Raw genomic sequence first — 17,607 nt, 5'->3', positions numbered from 1 at the left:
CTTTTTTTTGCATATCGATCAAATTTTCTTTTAATTTTTTCATCAAAGGAATAGGTACAACGCGAGGAGTCGTTTGAGCGTGCGGCTTAATATTTTCTTTTAATGGTATAGTTATCTTACGTTTAAATTTTCCTAAGCCATTAAAAACGTTTGGATACTCTTTTATCGGATCAAATTTACAATAAGACTTTTCGGCAATTTTTTTAATTTCCAAAGCATTAACAAATTTTACTAAATTGAATTGTTCAATGTCTGGCTTGCCTAATAAAAATCGATCTAATCCTTTAATTACATAAGCTTTTACATTTTCTACAACGTTTGCTTTTTTTAACTTCAAGTACACAAAACCCATGACTGACATTTTTTTACCATCCGCGCTGTAAATAACTTGTTTAGTATTTTGGATTTTGCTATGAAATTCACGCTCTGCAAAGGGCATAGCCGGATAAGCAGGTCGAATCGGCCCCCGCTGAATTTTTTGTCGGTACTTCAGGGATCAATTTGGACCCAAATGAAAATAATTCAGTGAAAATTTCAGCTATTAATCTTAAACGGTTTCCGAGTAATTGAAAAAAAACCTATTTTTTAGTATTTATTTTTTTTTAATAGTAAAATTAAAAATTTTTTTTTGCTGATTTTTTTTTAAATACTTACGAGTAAAAGCTGTGAAAAAATTTTTTTTTATGATTTCTAGACTAATAGCCGATTTTTAAACTAAAAAACAAAATTACAATTATTTTTTTTTATGCCTATTTTAAAACATGCAATCACCAAATTTGGACAGAATACGTCTTTTATACCCCTCTGTACTCAGGAATTTTTTCAATTTTTTTGGTTTGGTGCAACGTCATGAAAAAAATTAAAAACCAATTTTTTGTTAATTATTTTATATTCCAACTGCTTAGAACACTACTTACAACTAATTATAAAATGTATTTATTCATAAAAATATTCATCAAAAACGTAAGTGGTCATCAAAATATTTGTTAATATTTTCGTCAATCTTCATCACTGTCTTCATTAATAACTACACAGCGCCCGGTATTATTGAAAATGCGACTTAATTGCATATTTTACTGACAGGATCATACCAGCTTTCTCAAGCAGTGTCATACTTAGCTGAGATGATGGATGAAGATAATAATATAAGCCTTCAGTACGTAAGATCGGCTGAAAACATTCTTAGATTTCAAGTAAGATCTCGGCATATTAATGCAAAAACATATCGCTGCTTCATTGAGTATCATCGTGGCAAAAATGGAGTTAACGGAATTTCTCGATATTGCTGTGATTGTGCCAACGGTCGGCGTACAGTTGGTTGTTGTTCGCATGTAGCAGCTATTATTTATTACCTATCACATGCTAGATATTTATCGAGAATTGTAAGACCAGCAGAAATTTTAAGTCGCATTTTCAATAATACCGGGCGCTGTGTAGTTATTAATGAAGACAGTGATGAAGATTGACGAAAATATTAACAAATATTTCGATGACCACTTACGTTTTTGATGAATATTTTTATGAATAAATACATTTTATAATTAGTTGTAAGTAGTGTTCTAAGCAGTTGAAATATAAAATAATTAACAAAAAATTGGTTTTTAATTTTTTTCATGACGTTGCACCAAACCAAAAAAATTGAAAAAATTCCTGAGTACAGAGGGGTATAAAAGACGTATTCTGTCCAAATTTGGTGATTGCATGTTTTAAAATAGGCATAAAAAAAAATAATTGTAATTTTGTTTTTTAGTTTAAAAATCGGCTATTAGTCTAGAAATCATAAAAAAAAAATTTTTCACAGCTTTTACTCGTAAGTATTTAAAAAAAAATCAGCAAAAAAAAATTTTTAATTTTACTATTAAAAAAAAATAAATACTAAAAAATAGGTTTTTTTTCAATTACTCGGAAACCGTTTAAGATTAATAGCTGAAATTTTCACTGAATTATTTTCATTTGGGTCCAAATTGATCCCTGAAGTACCGACAAAAAATTCAGCGGGGGCCGATTCGACCTGCTTATCCGGCTATGCCCTTTATATGGAATACAAGAAACATCTGCGCACGTATCTATATTAAACGTAACGGTTTTACCAAGATTTAAAACCTCGAACTCTGCTGTGTAATCGCGAGAATTGTTTTGTTTACGTTTCACTGCTCCGATGAAGTGTGCGTTGAAAACATCTTTGCCCGGGTCGTCTTCTTCGGGATCCGCACCGTGTATGGCGTTGATCGACTTGCTCCGACACACCTTGTCCCAGTGGTTCTTCTTCCCGCAGTTTCGACAAGTTGAGTTGAGTGCAGGGCACTTCTTCGAATGATGTTTTCGTAAACCGCAGCGAGAGCAATTTTCGCTTTTCGCTGTATCTCCATGTTTTTCGTTACTTTTTTTAACACTAGGCTTCTTTTTTGTAATACGATTCACTTCACTTTTTTCTGGGCTCTTTGAGCGCAAGACTTTATTTTGCTTTTCTTGCATCTCCGCTTGTCGCACTAACGTAATTGCATTTTCTAGCGTGAGATTTGGGGTGAGCTGTAATCGTTCAGAAGCTCTAGCATCTTTTATCCCAATGACGATGCGATCACGAATAAGATCATCTTTTAATGCTTCATATTCACATTTTTCAGCTAACGCGTGCAAAGCCGTAATAAAAGAGTCAACACTTTCAGATTCTTCTTGGACTCTCGAGTTAAACTTGTATCTCTCAAATATAACGTTCTTTTTTGGAGAAAAATACTCGTCGAATTTTTTCTTAACCTCACTGTAAAGAGTCTCATTCACGAGGTTAGGAAATATACGTAACAAGATATCTTCGGCTTCTTCGCCCATTGTGTAGCATAGCAAATCAACTTTTTCTTTTTCTGACTTATTTGTCAGGCCAGCCACAGATAAATATCTCTCAAAACGTTTAATCCAAACCGGCCATGCCTCTGGTTTAGTAAACTCAAATTCTCGGGGAGAATTAACGTTAGACGTAGTATTTGAAGCTTCGTTAGCCGTCTGCGTCGCACCACTTGATGTTTGTGGACCATTCGTCATCTTGTTCTCCTTTTTTTTTGCACGAAAACAGTTACACGATAAAGGAATGTGCGCTAACCTTACACTTTTTTATCTCGTTGAAGTTCAGTTTGAATACCGACTTCTGACACCATGTTGAGGACTCGGGACTGACGGGTTTATATAAATTAAGTACACGAGAAATAAGGTACAAAGTAGTAGGATAGCGAGAGCGTGTGTTTAGGAGCGTGTCTGCTCTGTGGCCCGTGTCCACAAGTACTGACCCAGCGGTCGTCTACGACTCTATAGAAACACCAAGATGGTGTGACCTAAAGGCACGTTTTCACAACAGTAACCGTAATAAGATCTGCATTGAGCCATTCGTTGAGCCATGCTTGTATAGACGTAGTTTTATGATTTTCCGTCAACATTTGTGCAACAGAAAATTGTCTTCTTCCATCCCAACGAACTACGCATTCGTACAAGAATACGTGTTTCAATTTGGCTCTTCCGTCACTCCTAAGCACTTTTTTCACGATGCTTCCTGTTTCATCGATAAATATGCAAATTGGCTGACTCTTAGAATGTTCCCGAAATGCGTACAACTGATGATTCGACCAGTAATACGAGGAAAATAGATTCAAGCTACAAGGTGTATCATATTCTTGTGAGAAGATAGCTGCATCTTCGTCAACGCGATAACAGGATTGGGATCCAAATACGTGGCGGCTACATATTCATTTTTTACCACATTCAAAACATTAGCACTCCATAGAATAGGCGGTTCAGGATCGCCCCGGCGCATCAAATCTTTCGCTTTTTCAGCCGTATAAATTGATACGGATTTCCCCTGTAGTTCTGCTGCTACGTCTTTTCTCGTGGGTTGTCTCAGATATCTCTTACCATAGATACCACCACCTATCTCTACAGTGCACTTTACGTTGATATCTCCTTCATTTGTATTATCCTCAATCTCGCACAGAAGCTGGAGGACAGAACCGCAGTAACAATTGCCATTGATAGTGCTGGATTTTCGGTCACTGGCGATCCGATGATTTTTGAAATTAAACCCACACTCCAGTCTTGAAGCTTCATAAATTTTTTCGGAAAAAACTTCCTCCCATGTTTCTAGATCCAAACCCTAGAGACTCGATCATAAACTTTGGCCTGGTTTCTTACTGTACGCTTATAAGTCTTTGTAATTAACAAATTGTCGAATTCTACTTCATCACAGAAGTTATAAAAGTGAAATTTCTTGTCACATCACCGTCGGTAGATGTAACAGAATGATTTGACACTCCAAATTCGTTTTCCGACCGTGCGATACTATCGTTCAATTCCATACTTTCGTGCAAGCGATCAGTCAGTTTGTATGTGAGACCGTATGTGTTACACGTTGCAAAACTGTACAGAGACCTAGATAAAATAGCATTTCCTAGTTCCTATAAAATAATTTCCCATACTAGATTGTGTTTTGCCACTTTGGTATTTGATGGAAAAAGCACCTGTTCCTTGTATTTCATAATTACTTCGTGTTCGCTATTTGATAGCTCGTAGTTCGACCGAACCGCGTGGAAGGTGTGAGTCGCTTGAAATCAAAGATGAGTTTGTGGTGTTGAGTTTATTTGTACTTATTAGTTATTTTATTTACATATATACAGTTATCGTAATGGTTGCCAAGTGATACATGGGATAGTTTTTGTGGTAAAACAATGCGGTGGAGGCTTCAGTGCGGATGTCGGTCGTTGAGGGGGTTCAGTCACAGTCCTGGGTGGCGGAGTGTATCGGCTCTCTGGAGAGCTGGGTGGCGTTGGGGGACGGCGGTTCTCAGCTGTCTTCACCGGAGACTCCCACTCGCTATCTGTCGTCTGGGTGGCAGTAGACACAAACGAGCGCTGCGGCTCGGGAAATGGGGATACTGGAGCTGGGATGCGTCGGAGATAGCTCGGAGAGGTCAGTCGTGCTCTGCGTACATCCCACAAAGAAAGCAGTACGGCTGGTGGTCTGGTCAGTGGTCGTGATGGAATGTCAATTGGATGTAGTATCCAAGGGACAGGCGGGTTGGATGCAGATGTCTTTGTCTGTTCGCTGGCCGAAGCCAGATAAAAGGGATCCGTCATACAAATGTCTTGTAGTCCGGTTTGTCGTAAAGTCAGTCAACTGTTGCAGCGTCAGTCACAGTCGTTGTAGCGTCAGTCAAAGTCGGCGTAGCGTTGATGAGCTGGAACGGCGTGGCGTTGAAGCGTCAGCGTCTGTTAGGTACGTCAGGACGAGTTGAACCCGAAGTGTCCTGCCGATCGGTCTGATCGGCCGTCTCTTATTCCAGCCTCGGTTGATCTTTGGCAGCGGGAGACCACGTTCGTTGATTACGCAACGCGCTCGGCTGCGTGGGTGGCGTGAGCGGCGTGCGTGACGTCACACTTTCTTCTGGGTCGCGTGATTGGAAAGTGTGCGAGGCTGGTTGCCTCGCGTGAGTTGGAAGGCGCGTGACCAACGAGTTGCGTTCACAACGTTGTTGTGAACACTTCGATAACACTCTCTGGTTCAATTTTACGCGGTCTACCACATCCCATTTTAATATGCTATGTTCACACGCAAACTATTTTCCACAAGGAGTGTTCTCTTTGACTTTTGGAAGAAGACTGACTGCTTTGCAAGATCCAAATGAATACGATGAGAAATTTTCTATAGAATTCGTGAATTCAACGAAAATCAGAAACGTGGCGTCCACGCGTGATTATCAACATTGTAGTATTACGCACGGTTGCACGAGTTCACGGGCCTAATCGTATTTGCGCGTCAAAACAAATTGAACTACTCCAAATGATAACTACTAACTAAAATGAACAATATAAACCAGTGAAACATTTAATTATTCCATCAACGAGAAGCATGACAGATGTATGTACATACTTACCATATTGCATCCATTATCGTATGTCAAACACAAAAAGGATTACGTAGATATTTCAGAACGGGAATTTCAATTTACCAGTTTTTGAAATTCACGGGATAAAGGAAACATAAAGACGATTTTTATTGACCTTGATGACTTGTTGATTAATGTTATTCTTGGATATGAAGGTCACAACTCAAAAGACTTTTTTATAGTGTTAACGTTTCGGCCCTGATGGGGGCCCTCCTCAGAACCAATTTATTTAAACATCTGTCACGAACAAAATAATAAAATATTGTACAACTCCGTTATAACAAAATTAAACATACGTGGTTTAGATAATAAGCAAGGATGTTTATGCAGATATAAATGAGAGGTATTACCTAGTGTGGGATGACACTTTCAATTACAGCAGACAGAGCACTATTAAGTAGTGAATGCGTGTTGGTAGATAAATAATAAATAGAAACAGTAAAAAACGAAAACCGAAACACACTGCGATCGCGATACGTAGTTCCCAAGACTTCATCCTTGCAGTTAATTTGATAAAATAATATACACAGCCGTTATAGGTTTAAATCAAGAGCACATTTGCACTTGTGGAACGTCCAGTGTGTAGTGGGGGGAGATCGATATCGATAGTTATTAGAGCAAACGCAGAGTCAACGGGTTAAAAGGAAACCAAAATTTTGTTGAGAAGGTAAAATCGAGAGCAAGCTCAATCGGTAATGGAAAATTACATTGGCTGTATCACAGAGGTGTAAATAGTACTCAGATGTTCGATGTCTTGTCTTCGGTTGACAGAATTGGGATGTGCAACAATATTGCACATTTCTAACAATAGCCTATTGTAATACAATGATTCAACGTCAATAATGCTGGCTTGAGAATAATTGAAAGAGTGGTCGAAATCGATGGCATGCCTCGTCAGTGCAGTATAATTATCCTCGTGTTCATGGATATTGCGCTTATGCTCGGTTATCCTGGTGTGTAGTTGCCTACTAGTTTGGCCTATGTAGGACATGTTGCATTGGTTGCAGGGAATTTTGTAAACTACACCAGAACGCATACCCGGGGGTAAGGGGTCCTTACCCGAATCAAACATAGAGGATAGATCATGTGCACATTTACCCACAAATTGAATTTGGTACTTAAAGAATGTTCTGTCGAGTGACTCAAACAACCCCGCAACGTATGGGATGGAAATATAGTTTTTTTGAATAGCTTGTGCAGCAGATGCATCGATATTATTGTTGGAGCTAGTCGATGACAAGATGGAATCGTATTTGAACTGTATATGCTTGTTGAGCAGACGAGATGGATAGTCATTTTTACTTAGTACTTGCTGAATCAACGACATATTTTTGTTATGAAATTCCATACTTGAGAGTCGGATCGCTCTGTCAACCAAGCAATGAATCGTTCCAATTTTGTAAGATCTGGGATGGTGAGAATGGAAATTTGAATACCTTCGTGACCAGGTAGCCTTATGAAACCAATCTGTTTTGATGAGCTGGTTATCATTAATGATCAAGACATCTAAAAAGCTGATTCGATGATTAAACTCTATTTCAGAGGTAAATTGTAATCTCGGATGGAATTGGTTGAAGACAGATAGCATTTCTGCAACTTTATCCGAAGGGACAGCTGTGATTATGTCATCTTCATATCTGAAATAGAATGAAGGCTTGAAGTCCAGTTTGTTGAGACAATATTGTTCAAGATCATCCAAAACCAAATCCGACAAAATTGGAGAGAGCGGCGAGCCCATCGGTAAACCATAAGTTTGAGCATATATGTTCTGATTAAATTTGAATATGGCAGCCTTAAAACAGATGTGTAATGCTTTTATGAGTTCATTAAGTGGGACAGGAATTTTGTCCACCGACTGATGCCAACGCTGTTTCACCGCGTTGATTGCAAGATCTTGTGGAACATTTGTAAACAATGACACAACACCTAGCGAAACTAATACATGATCAGGTGGGAGACGAAAGTCCCTAATAGCATCAAACAGAGCAAAACTATCTCTTACACGTGACAAGGAAGGGTCGATGTTGTTACCAATACGTTGACTGAGGAAGCGAGCTAGATTGATAGTCGGACTATCTGTGAACGAAACTATAATTCTTACCGGTGTATCCGGTTTATGAATTTTAGGTAGCCCGTAGGCTCTAGGTGGTAAACAATCAGTTTTTGCGATTTGACGTCTAAGTTGATCCGAGATGAGTTTACTTTTAGACCAATCCATTGTTAGTTTTTTAACTTCCTATGGCAAGGTACAGGTAAGATCGTATCTAACAACTTTGTAGGAGTTGTTGTTGGAGAGTTGTTGCAACAGTTGCAGCAGAACAACAAACTTATCTTTGATTCCGAATCAAAGATTTCTTTCATTCCTTCTGATTGCCGTAATACGGCCCGCCAAAATTTTAACAACGCCATAAAAAAGTTCGTCAACACCCCTTCTCTCATTCCCGCTGACAAGAATATCCTTCATAAAATTGAAGAAACTGAGATCTTTCAAAATAATAACCAGGATTCACTTTTCTTAAAGGCAGACAAGGGAAACACGACTGTTGTGATGAACAAACAAATGTACGAGGAAAAAATGTTGCAACAACTCTCCAATAACAACTCCTACAAAGTTGTTAGATACGATCTTACCTGTACTTTGCAACAGGAAGTCAAAAAACTAACAATGGTGTTAGAAACGTAGAGAACAAAAAAAAAAAATTCCGACAGTTTTCGATTTTGTTTATTTACTCCGCAATTATCGCGTTTCTGAATAAAATTTGTGCTACGGTGAAAACGCGAAGATGCGGCTGTTCTCGGGCTGGTCTCGATCACTCGGTTAGAATGATTCAAGTTTAAGTTGAAAGAAAATTTAATGTTCAATTTCTTATTGTCGTCATTAATTTATTGTCGTCACCGATAAATCAAGGATTGGCCGCTTTAGGCGCTATTATCATGCTCGTTGTATTTTAATACAAGGGTGCAGGGAAGGGTAGAGATCTAGTAAGCTGGTTTGGATAATTATGTTTATGTTACGATAAGTTTAATTGGTTACGATGAAAGATTATTATGTTAAGTTTGTAAGTTGAAATGTAACACGATAGAATGCGAAATATCATAGGCGACAACTCTATTACGAGCGAGCATTGATGTTACAATATCGCATAGAATAGTTATTGGAAACTATATCAGCATCTGATGTATATGTTAATTTACGAAAATTGAAATAATGGCAATTGTTGAGGCGAAAGGGCGACATGTCTGATTGCGCAAGAGCCAGTAGAACAAAGTTCTGGCTCCGAGAATGACGGATAGTCATTCCAAAATTAGTGGATTTGAGCGACCGAAAAGGTTGCGCGTCTCAATCGCAAAAACTGATTGTTTACCACCTAGAGCCTACCGGCTACCTAAAATTCATAAACCGGATACACCGGTAAGAATTATAGTTTCGTTCACAGATAGTCCGACTATCAATCTAGCTCGCTTCCTCAGTCAACGTATTGGTAACAACATCGACCCTTCCTTGTCACGTGTAGAGATAGTTTTGCTCTGTTTGATGCTATTAGGGACTTTCGTCTCCCACCTGATCATGTATTAGTTTCACTAGGTGTTGTGTCATTGTTTACAAATGTTCCACAAGATCTTGCAATCAACGCGGTGAAACAGCGTTGGCATCAGTCGGTGGACAAAATTCCTGTCCCACTTAATGAACTCATAAAAGCATTACACATCTGTTTTAAGGCTGCCATATTCAAATTTAATCAGAACATATATGCTCAAACTTATGGTTTACCGATGGGCTCGCCGCTCTCTCCAATTTTGTCGGATTTGGTTTTGGATGATCTTGAACAATATTGTCTCAACAAACTGGACTTCAAGCCTTCATTCTATTTCAGATATGAAGATGACATAATCACAGCTGTCCCTTCGGATAAAGTTGCAGAAATGCTATCTGTCTTCAACCAATTCCATCCGAGATTACAATTTACCTCTGAAATAGAGTTTAATCATCGAATCAGCTTTTTAGATGTCTTGATCATTAATGATAACCAGCTCATCAAAACAGATTGGTTTCATAAGGCTACCTGGTCACGAAGGTATTCAAATTTCCATTCTCACCATCCCAGATCTTACAAAATTGGAACGATTCATTGCTTGGTTGACAGAGCGATCCGACTCTCAAGTATGGAATTTCATAACAAAAATATGTCGTTGATTCAGCAAGTACTAAGTAAAAATGACTATCCATCTCGTCTGCTCAACAAGCATATACAGTTCAAATACGATTCCATCTTGTCATCGACTAGCTCCAACAATAATATCGATGCATCTGCTGCACAAGCTATTCAAAAAAACTATATTTCCATCCCATACGTTGCGGGGTTGTTTGAGTCACTCGACAGAACATTCTTTAAGTACCAAATTCAATTTGTGGGTAAATGTGCACATGATCTATCCTCTATGTTTGATTCGGGTAAGGACCCCTTACCCCCGGGTATGCGTTCTGGTGTAGTTTACAAAATTCCCTGCAACCAATGCAACATGTCCTACATAGGCCAAACTAGTAGGCAACTACACACCAGGATAACCGAGCATAAGCGCAATATCCATGAACACGAGGATAATTATACTGCACTGACGAGGCATGCCATCGATTTCGACCACTCTTTCAATTATTCTCAAGCCAGCATTATTGACGTTGAATCATTGTATTACAATAGGCTATTGTTAGAAATGTGCAATATTGTTGCACATCCCAATTCTGTCAACCGAAGACAAGACATCGAACATCTGAGTACTATTTACACCTCTGTGATACAGCCAATGTAATTTTCCATTACCGATTGAGCTTGCTCTCGATTTTACCTTCTCAACAAAATTTTGGTTTCCTTTTAACCCGTTGACTCTGCGTTTGCTCTAATAACTATCGATATCGATCTCCCCCCACTACACACTGGACGTTCCACAAGTGCAAATGTGCTCTTGATTTAAACCTATAACGGCTGTGTATATTATTTTATCAAATTAACTGCAAGGATGAAGTCTTGGGAACTACGTATCGCGATCGCAGTGTGTTTCGGTTTTCGTTTTTTACTGTTTCTATTTATTATTTATCTACCAACACGCATTCACTACTTAATAGTGCTCTGTCTGCTGTAATTGAAAGTGTCATCCCACACTAGGTAATACCTCTCATTTATATCTGCATAAACATCCTTGCTTATTATCTAAACCACGTATGTTTAATTTTGTTATAACGGAGTTGTACAATATTTTATTATTTTGTTCGTGACAGATGTTTAAATAAATTGGTTCTGAGGAGGGCCCCCATCAGGGCCGAAACGTTAACACTATAAAAAAGTCTTTTGAGTTGTGACCTTCATATCCAAGAATAACATTAATCAACAAGTCATCAAGGTCAATAAAAATCGTCTTTATGTTTCCTTTATCCCGTGAATTTCAAAAACTGGTAAATTGAAATTCCCGTTCTGAAATATCTACGTAATCCTTTTTGTGTTTGACATACGATAATGGATGCAATATGGTAAGTATGTACATACATCTGTCATGCTTCTCGTTGATGGAATAATTAAATGTTTCACTGGTTTATATTGTTCATTTTAGTTAGTAGTTATCATTTGGAGTAGTTCAATTTGTTTTGACGCGCAAATACGATTAGGCCCGTGAACTCGTGCAACCGTGCGTAATACTACAATGTTGATAATCACGCGTGGACGCCACGTTTCTGATTTTCGTTGAATTCACGAATTCTATAGAAAATTTCTCATCGTATTCATTTGGATCTTGCAAAGCAGTCAGTCTTCTTCCAAAAGTCAAAGAGAACACTCCTTGTGGAAAATAGTTTGCGTGTGAACATAGCATATTAAAATGGGATGTGGTAGACCGCGTAAAATTGAACCAGAGAGTGTTATCGAAGTGTTCACAACAACGTTGTGAACGCAACTCGTTGGTCACGCGCCTTCCAACTCACGCGAGGCAACCAGCCTCGCACACTTTCCAATCACGCGACCCAGAAGAAAGTGTGACGTCACGCACGCCGCTCACGCCACCCACGCAGCCGAGCGCGTTGCGTAATCAACGAACGTGGTCTCCCGCTGCCAAAGATCAACCGAGGCTGGAATAAGAGACGGCCGATCAGACCGATCGGCAGGACACTTCGGGTTCAACTCGTCCTGACGTACCTAACAGACGCTGACGCTTCAACGCCACGCCGTTCCAGCTCATCAACGCTACGCCGACTTTGACTGACGCTACAACGACTGTGACTGACGCTGCAACAGTTGACTGACTTTACGACAAACCGGACTACAAGACATTTGTATGACGGATCCCTTTTATCTGGCTTCGGCCAGCGAACAGACAAAGACATCTGCATCCAACCCGCCTGTCCCTTGGATACTACATCCAATTGACATTCCATCACGACCACTGACCAGACCACCAGCCGTACTGCTTTCTTTGTGGGATGTACGCAGAGCACGACTGACCTCTCCGAGCTATCTCCGACGCATCCCAGCTCCAGTATCCCCATTTCCCGAGCCGCAGCGCTCGTTTGTGTCTACTGCCACCCAGACGACAGATAGCGAGTGGGAGTCTCCGGTGAAGACAGCTGAGAACCGCCGTCCCCCAACGCCACCCAGCTCTCCAGAGAGCCGATACACTCCGCCACCCAGGACTGTGACTGAACCCCCTCAACGACCGACATCCGCACTGAAGCCTCCACCGCATTGTTTTACCACAAAAACTATCCCATGTATCACTTGGCAACCATTACGATAACTGTATATATGTAAATAAAATAACTAATAAGTACAAATAAACTCAACACCACAAACTCATCTTTGATTTCAAGCGACTCACACCTTCCACGCGGTTCGGTCGAACTACGAGCTATCAAATAGCGAACACGAAGTAATTATGAAATACAAGGAACAGGTGCTTTTTCCATCAAATACCAAAGTGGCAAAACACAATCTAGTATGGGAAATTATTTTATAGGAACTAGGAAATGCTATTTTATCTAGGTCTCTGTACAGTTTTGCAACGTGTAACACATACGGTCTCACATACAAACTGACTGATCGCTTGCACGAAAGTATGGAATTGAACGATAGTATCGCACGGTCGGAAAACGAATTTGGAGTGTCAAATCATTCTGTTACATCTACCGACGGTGATGTGACAAGAAATTTCACTTTTATAACTTCTGTGATGAAGTAGAATTCGACAATTTGTTAATTACAAAGACTTATAAGCGTACAGTAAGAAACCAGGCCAAAGTTTATGATCGAGTCTCTAGGGTTTGGATCTAGAAACATGGGAGGAAGTTTTTTCCGAAAAAATTTATGAAGCTTCAAGACTGGAGTGTGGGTTTAATTTCAAAAATCATCGGATCGCCAGTGACCGAAAATCCAGCACTATCAATGGCAATTGTTACTGCGGTTCTGTCCTCCAGCTTCTGTGCGAGATTGAGGATAATACAAATGAAGGAGATATCAACGTAAAGTGCACTGTAGAGATAGGTGGTGGTATCTATGGTAAGAGATATCTGAGACAACCCACGAGAAAAGACGTAGCAGCAGAACTACAGGGGAAATCCGTATCAATTTATACGGCTGAAAAAGCGAAAGATTTGATGCGCCGGGGCGATCCTGAACCGCCTATTCTATGGAGTGCTAATGTTTTGAATGTGGTAAAAAATGAATATGTAGCCGCCACGTATTTGGATCCCAATCCTGTTATCGCGTTGACGAAGATGCAGCTATCTTCTCACAAGAATATGATACACCTTGTAGCTTGAATCTATTTTCCTCGTATTACTGGTCGAATCATCAGTTGTACGCATTTCGGGAACATTCTAAGAGTCAGCCAATTTGCATATTTATCGATGAAACAGGAAGCATCGTGAAAAAAGTGCTTAGGAGTGACGGAAGAGCCAAATTGAAACACGTATTCTTGTACGAATGCGTAGTTCGTTGGGATGGAAGAAGACAATTTTCTGTTGCACAAATGTTGACGGAAAATCATAAAACTACGTCTATACAAGCATGGCTCAACGAATGGCTCAATGCAGATTTTATTACGGTTACTTTCTGAACCTTTCAATTTAATTTAAACAAATCACCTGTAAATGCATCTGCGTAAATTCATGTCTAGAAATTCCAGATTCGAGTTAGTACATTCACTCAAATTGAATATTTTGGCCACGTGACAATTGAAAAATGTTGGAACTCTTTCTCATTATGCTCTCAATTTTCAACTGTGCGGGGTATTCCAGGTCAAGTTACCGAGTACATTTGGTCCGACCATATTGGAGACGACCAGACTTTTGTTGTCATGTCATAGCACTCATTTAACGGAATGTTAATGATATATTCAGATTTTCATCCGAATCCAATCCAATATGCTGGAATAATCTTTTTGTTTCAAGTCGTACAGCTACGCTTTTTTGGGGGATCTCTTTGAACTACTTTCAATTCTACATGCTTAAGACATATCCGATTCAACGCACAGTGAGTTAAAAAAATAATTATTTCACAAAAATTAAAATCTGGGAAATTTTGCACTCTGACTGTTAGGTTAGATACTTGTGACCTATATCTCTTGAAAACATGTGTTTGTTGCAACAGAATGCTATATTCTCTCGAATGACGAACATGATTACATATCTGATATTTTTGCCACAGTGAGTGAAAAAAATCATTACTTGAAAATTTTTATTTGTGGCTGCGGCGCAACGGGTCAAAAAAGTAGAAGCATATTTTTTCACGAGCTAAAGTAAAAGTTCTAAATCTTATATTTGATGGTTATGACTAAGTATAGAATAGATAAATTTCCAAATTTGTAATAGGTACATTTTATAGTTACTAATTATAAGATCAACAGGTATGTGCTGACACAAATAACAATATTATATGTAGTACAATATAAAATATACAGAGTGATCCAGAATTCCTGACGAACTTTTCACAGGGTAAATAATTGTCCAAATTAGAATCGAAGTCTTTTTTGTTAAACGTGTATTGCTCTCTTTTTTTTTATTATTTTTGTTTATGTCATAAAAACAAGCAAAAAAAATATCGTTGCAAAAAATGACTGATGAAGGTTTGAATTGAATTAGAGAAAATTCTCGTTTTTACTAAGAAAAATAAAATGAAAATTATAAATTTTAGACGGTCGTCTTACCAAAAAATGGACAAGGAACTTTTGATTCTATTTTTGACAAGGATTGACCATAGAAAATATTTGTTTTCAATTCTTGATCACCCTGTATAATTGTATGTTTTATATTGTACTACAAGGGGGTATCATGTGACCTGCGCCAGTGTCAACACGTTGTTTATATGTGCTCCTATACTTTAGTGAAATTTTGAAGTGTGCATATTAAATAAAATTGACAGTTATAGTTTATGTAATTCTTGACGAACTAATCATCAGTACTGAAAATAATCATTAAAGAAAATATAAAGTTCATAATAGTTATTTGTAATTTTTGCTCCGAGTGGCTAAGTATAGGTTAGAATGGAAACAGACCAGGAAGTAAACGAAGTCCTATCCACAATACCTAACAGTGGCTCCATCTTGCAGACAAACGATACAGCACAATGTCAGAACAATAATTTAAACTCGAGAGATAATAGAACACCTAACAGACAAGGAAGACATCTTAAGCCACTAACATTCACTCCAGAAGCATCTCCGAATAATCACAGCATACTTGATTTTCTCAAAAGGAAAAAAGATGACACAACACTAGATCTTGAGCATGTGGATGATACAGAAGCTGCCTCTCAAGCAGCAAAAAAACAAAACATGCGACAACTGTCTCCCCCAAAACTCAGAACATTCTATGGGCCACGGAGAATAAATCTACAGATGATCTGCTGAGAATGCTTGTTGACGAAATTGGAGCTATGCGAAAGGAAGCTAAAGTCAACCAAACCAGTCTTGCACAACAAATACAGCTAAGTAACATTGAAAACCAAAAATCGATGGAGGTTTTACGTAAGGATTACCGCGAGCTAAAAAATACGTGGTCTGAGAAATGAAAAAATGCAAGAAAGACAAACTAAGCTGGAAACTGAGATTGCTGAACTGAAGGCCGCTGAAACAAGTGCCAGAAACACAACGCTGGACATCGAGAAACACAAATGTATGGAGTAGCTGAATAGCAAAATTAAATACCTGGAATAGCTGACTGAATCGCAAGAAAAATCCTGGAAAAGTCTTAATATTATAGTTAAAAACCACAATCCGCCGAACACAAACCTGCTCAACCTGGGCTTGACCTGAAGTCAGTAATAATATCGTGAAAAAAAATACACGGTTCCAGGACTTCCGTTTCCGTTTTGAATGTGAGTGACAGGTGTGCGAAAGAGTGCGAGAGAAAAGGCGAGAATTTAGCAGGATAGCAAAGGTGAGGAGAAAAGGAAATAGGGCAGAGAAGGAGCGGGGAAGACATAGACGGGAGGTCGGGTGAAGGGAATAGGGAGGCAGGGATAGAAGGGAAGGGCGGGTGAAAAAGAAAGAAGGGGGAGAGTTTTGAGGTTAGGCAGAAAGAGCAGGCGGACGGCAACGATTCGGATAAGATAGGAATAGGCAGTGACACCTAGGGAGTAAGAAGGGGGATAGAGTTGACAGGTAGGCGGCGGATAGATAAGGTAGGGAGCGGTGAAGGAGAGAAAGAGTATGAGTAACGCGGGTGGCCAAAAAGAAGGGGAGAACAGGGAAGAGGAGGAGAAAAAGAAAGGTAGGCCGGGGGCAGTAGCAGCGTTAGGGAGGGATAGGAGGCATAGCCTTGGATCGGCGACGGTACTAGACTTATGGAAGAGAAAGCGGGAGGAGGAAGAGGAAAAAGGGGAGGAGGAGGTAGACGGGTTGCAGGAAAGAGAAAGAGTATTTGGGAAAAGCAGGAAAGTGCACCGGTCGCCGGAGGGTAAGACAGGGGAGGAAGGGAAGGCAGAGGGAGGGGGTATACAAGATATGCTACGGTTGATTAGGGAAGAGCTAAAGATAGGTCTAGAGGAGGTCAAAGAGCAGGGAAGGGGGATCAGGGAAGAAATGGAAAAGATTAAAGGCGAAATGACTAGAAGGGAAGAGCAGTGGGAAGTAGAGAGGGGGGAGATGAAGGAAATGATAAGGGATCTAGGTAAAAGACTAGAAGAGGTAGAAGAGCGGCGAGGGGGGGAGGTGGAAAGGGTAAAGGAGAGGCTGTTAGAATTAGAAAAGAAGAGTGCAGAAGGAGGGGGAGAAAGGCAGGTACAGGGGAATGCGGAAGTGGCGCAGGTAACAATAGATAGATTAAAAGAGATGGAGTGGGCCATAGAGAGGAAAGAAAGGGAAGAAAGAAGGGGAAATATAGTAGTAAGAGGAGCGAGACTTGAGAAGGGAAGAGAAAAGGAAGGGTTGAAAAAGATTCTGCAGCTGATAGGGGTAGAGGTCGAGGTAAAGGATATGTGGGAGGTAGTCGCGAAAAAGGGGGGAGAAAAGGGGATATGGATAGCAAGACTAGGAAATAGGGAGCGAAAGAGGCAGGTAATGTGAAGAAAAAGCCTTCTCAAAGGGAGGGAGGAGAGAATAGACGAGGATCTCACCTGGGCAGAGAGAAGAATGAAATGGAAGTTGAGGGAGATAGCAGCTATTGAGGAGAGAAGGGGAAACAGAGTAAGAATAGGGTATTCAAA

The 17,607-nt window shown here is 39.6% G+C and overlaps 1 protein-coding gene across 1 annotated transcript; it reads right to left on the bottom strand.

Annotated features, from left to right (window-relative positions):
• Positions 1–6,626: 6,626 nt before the first annotated feature.
• LOC124309437 (uncharacterized) lies at positions 6,627–8,141 on the bottom strand. Its single transcript, XM_046773100.1, has one exon. It carries the CDS (start codon positions 8,139–8,141, stop codon positions 6,627–6,629), a length of 1,515 nt encoding a protein of 504 aa, XP_046629056.1.
• Between the last annotated feature and the right edge of the window lie 9,466 nt (positions 8,142–17,607).

This window comes from Neodiprion virginianus, chromosome 7, assembly GCF_021901495.1.
Source record: "Neodiprion virginianus isolate iyNeoVirg1 chromosome 7, iyNeoVirg1.1, whole genome shotgun sequence".
Taxonomy (NCBI): Eukaryota; Metazoa; Arthropoda; class Insecta; order Hymenoptera; family Diprionidae; genus Neodiprion; species Neodiprion virginianus.
This window is presented reverse-complemented; position numbering and strand designations above follow the sequence as displayed.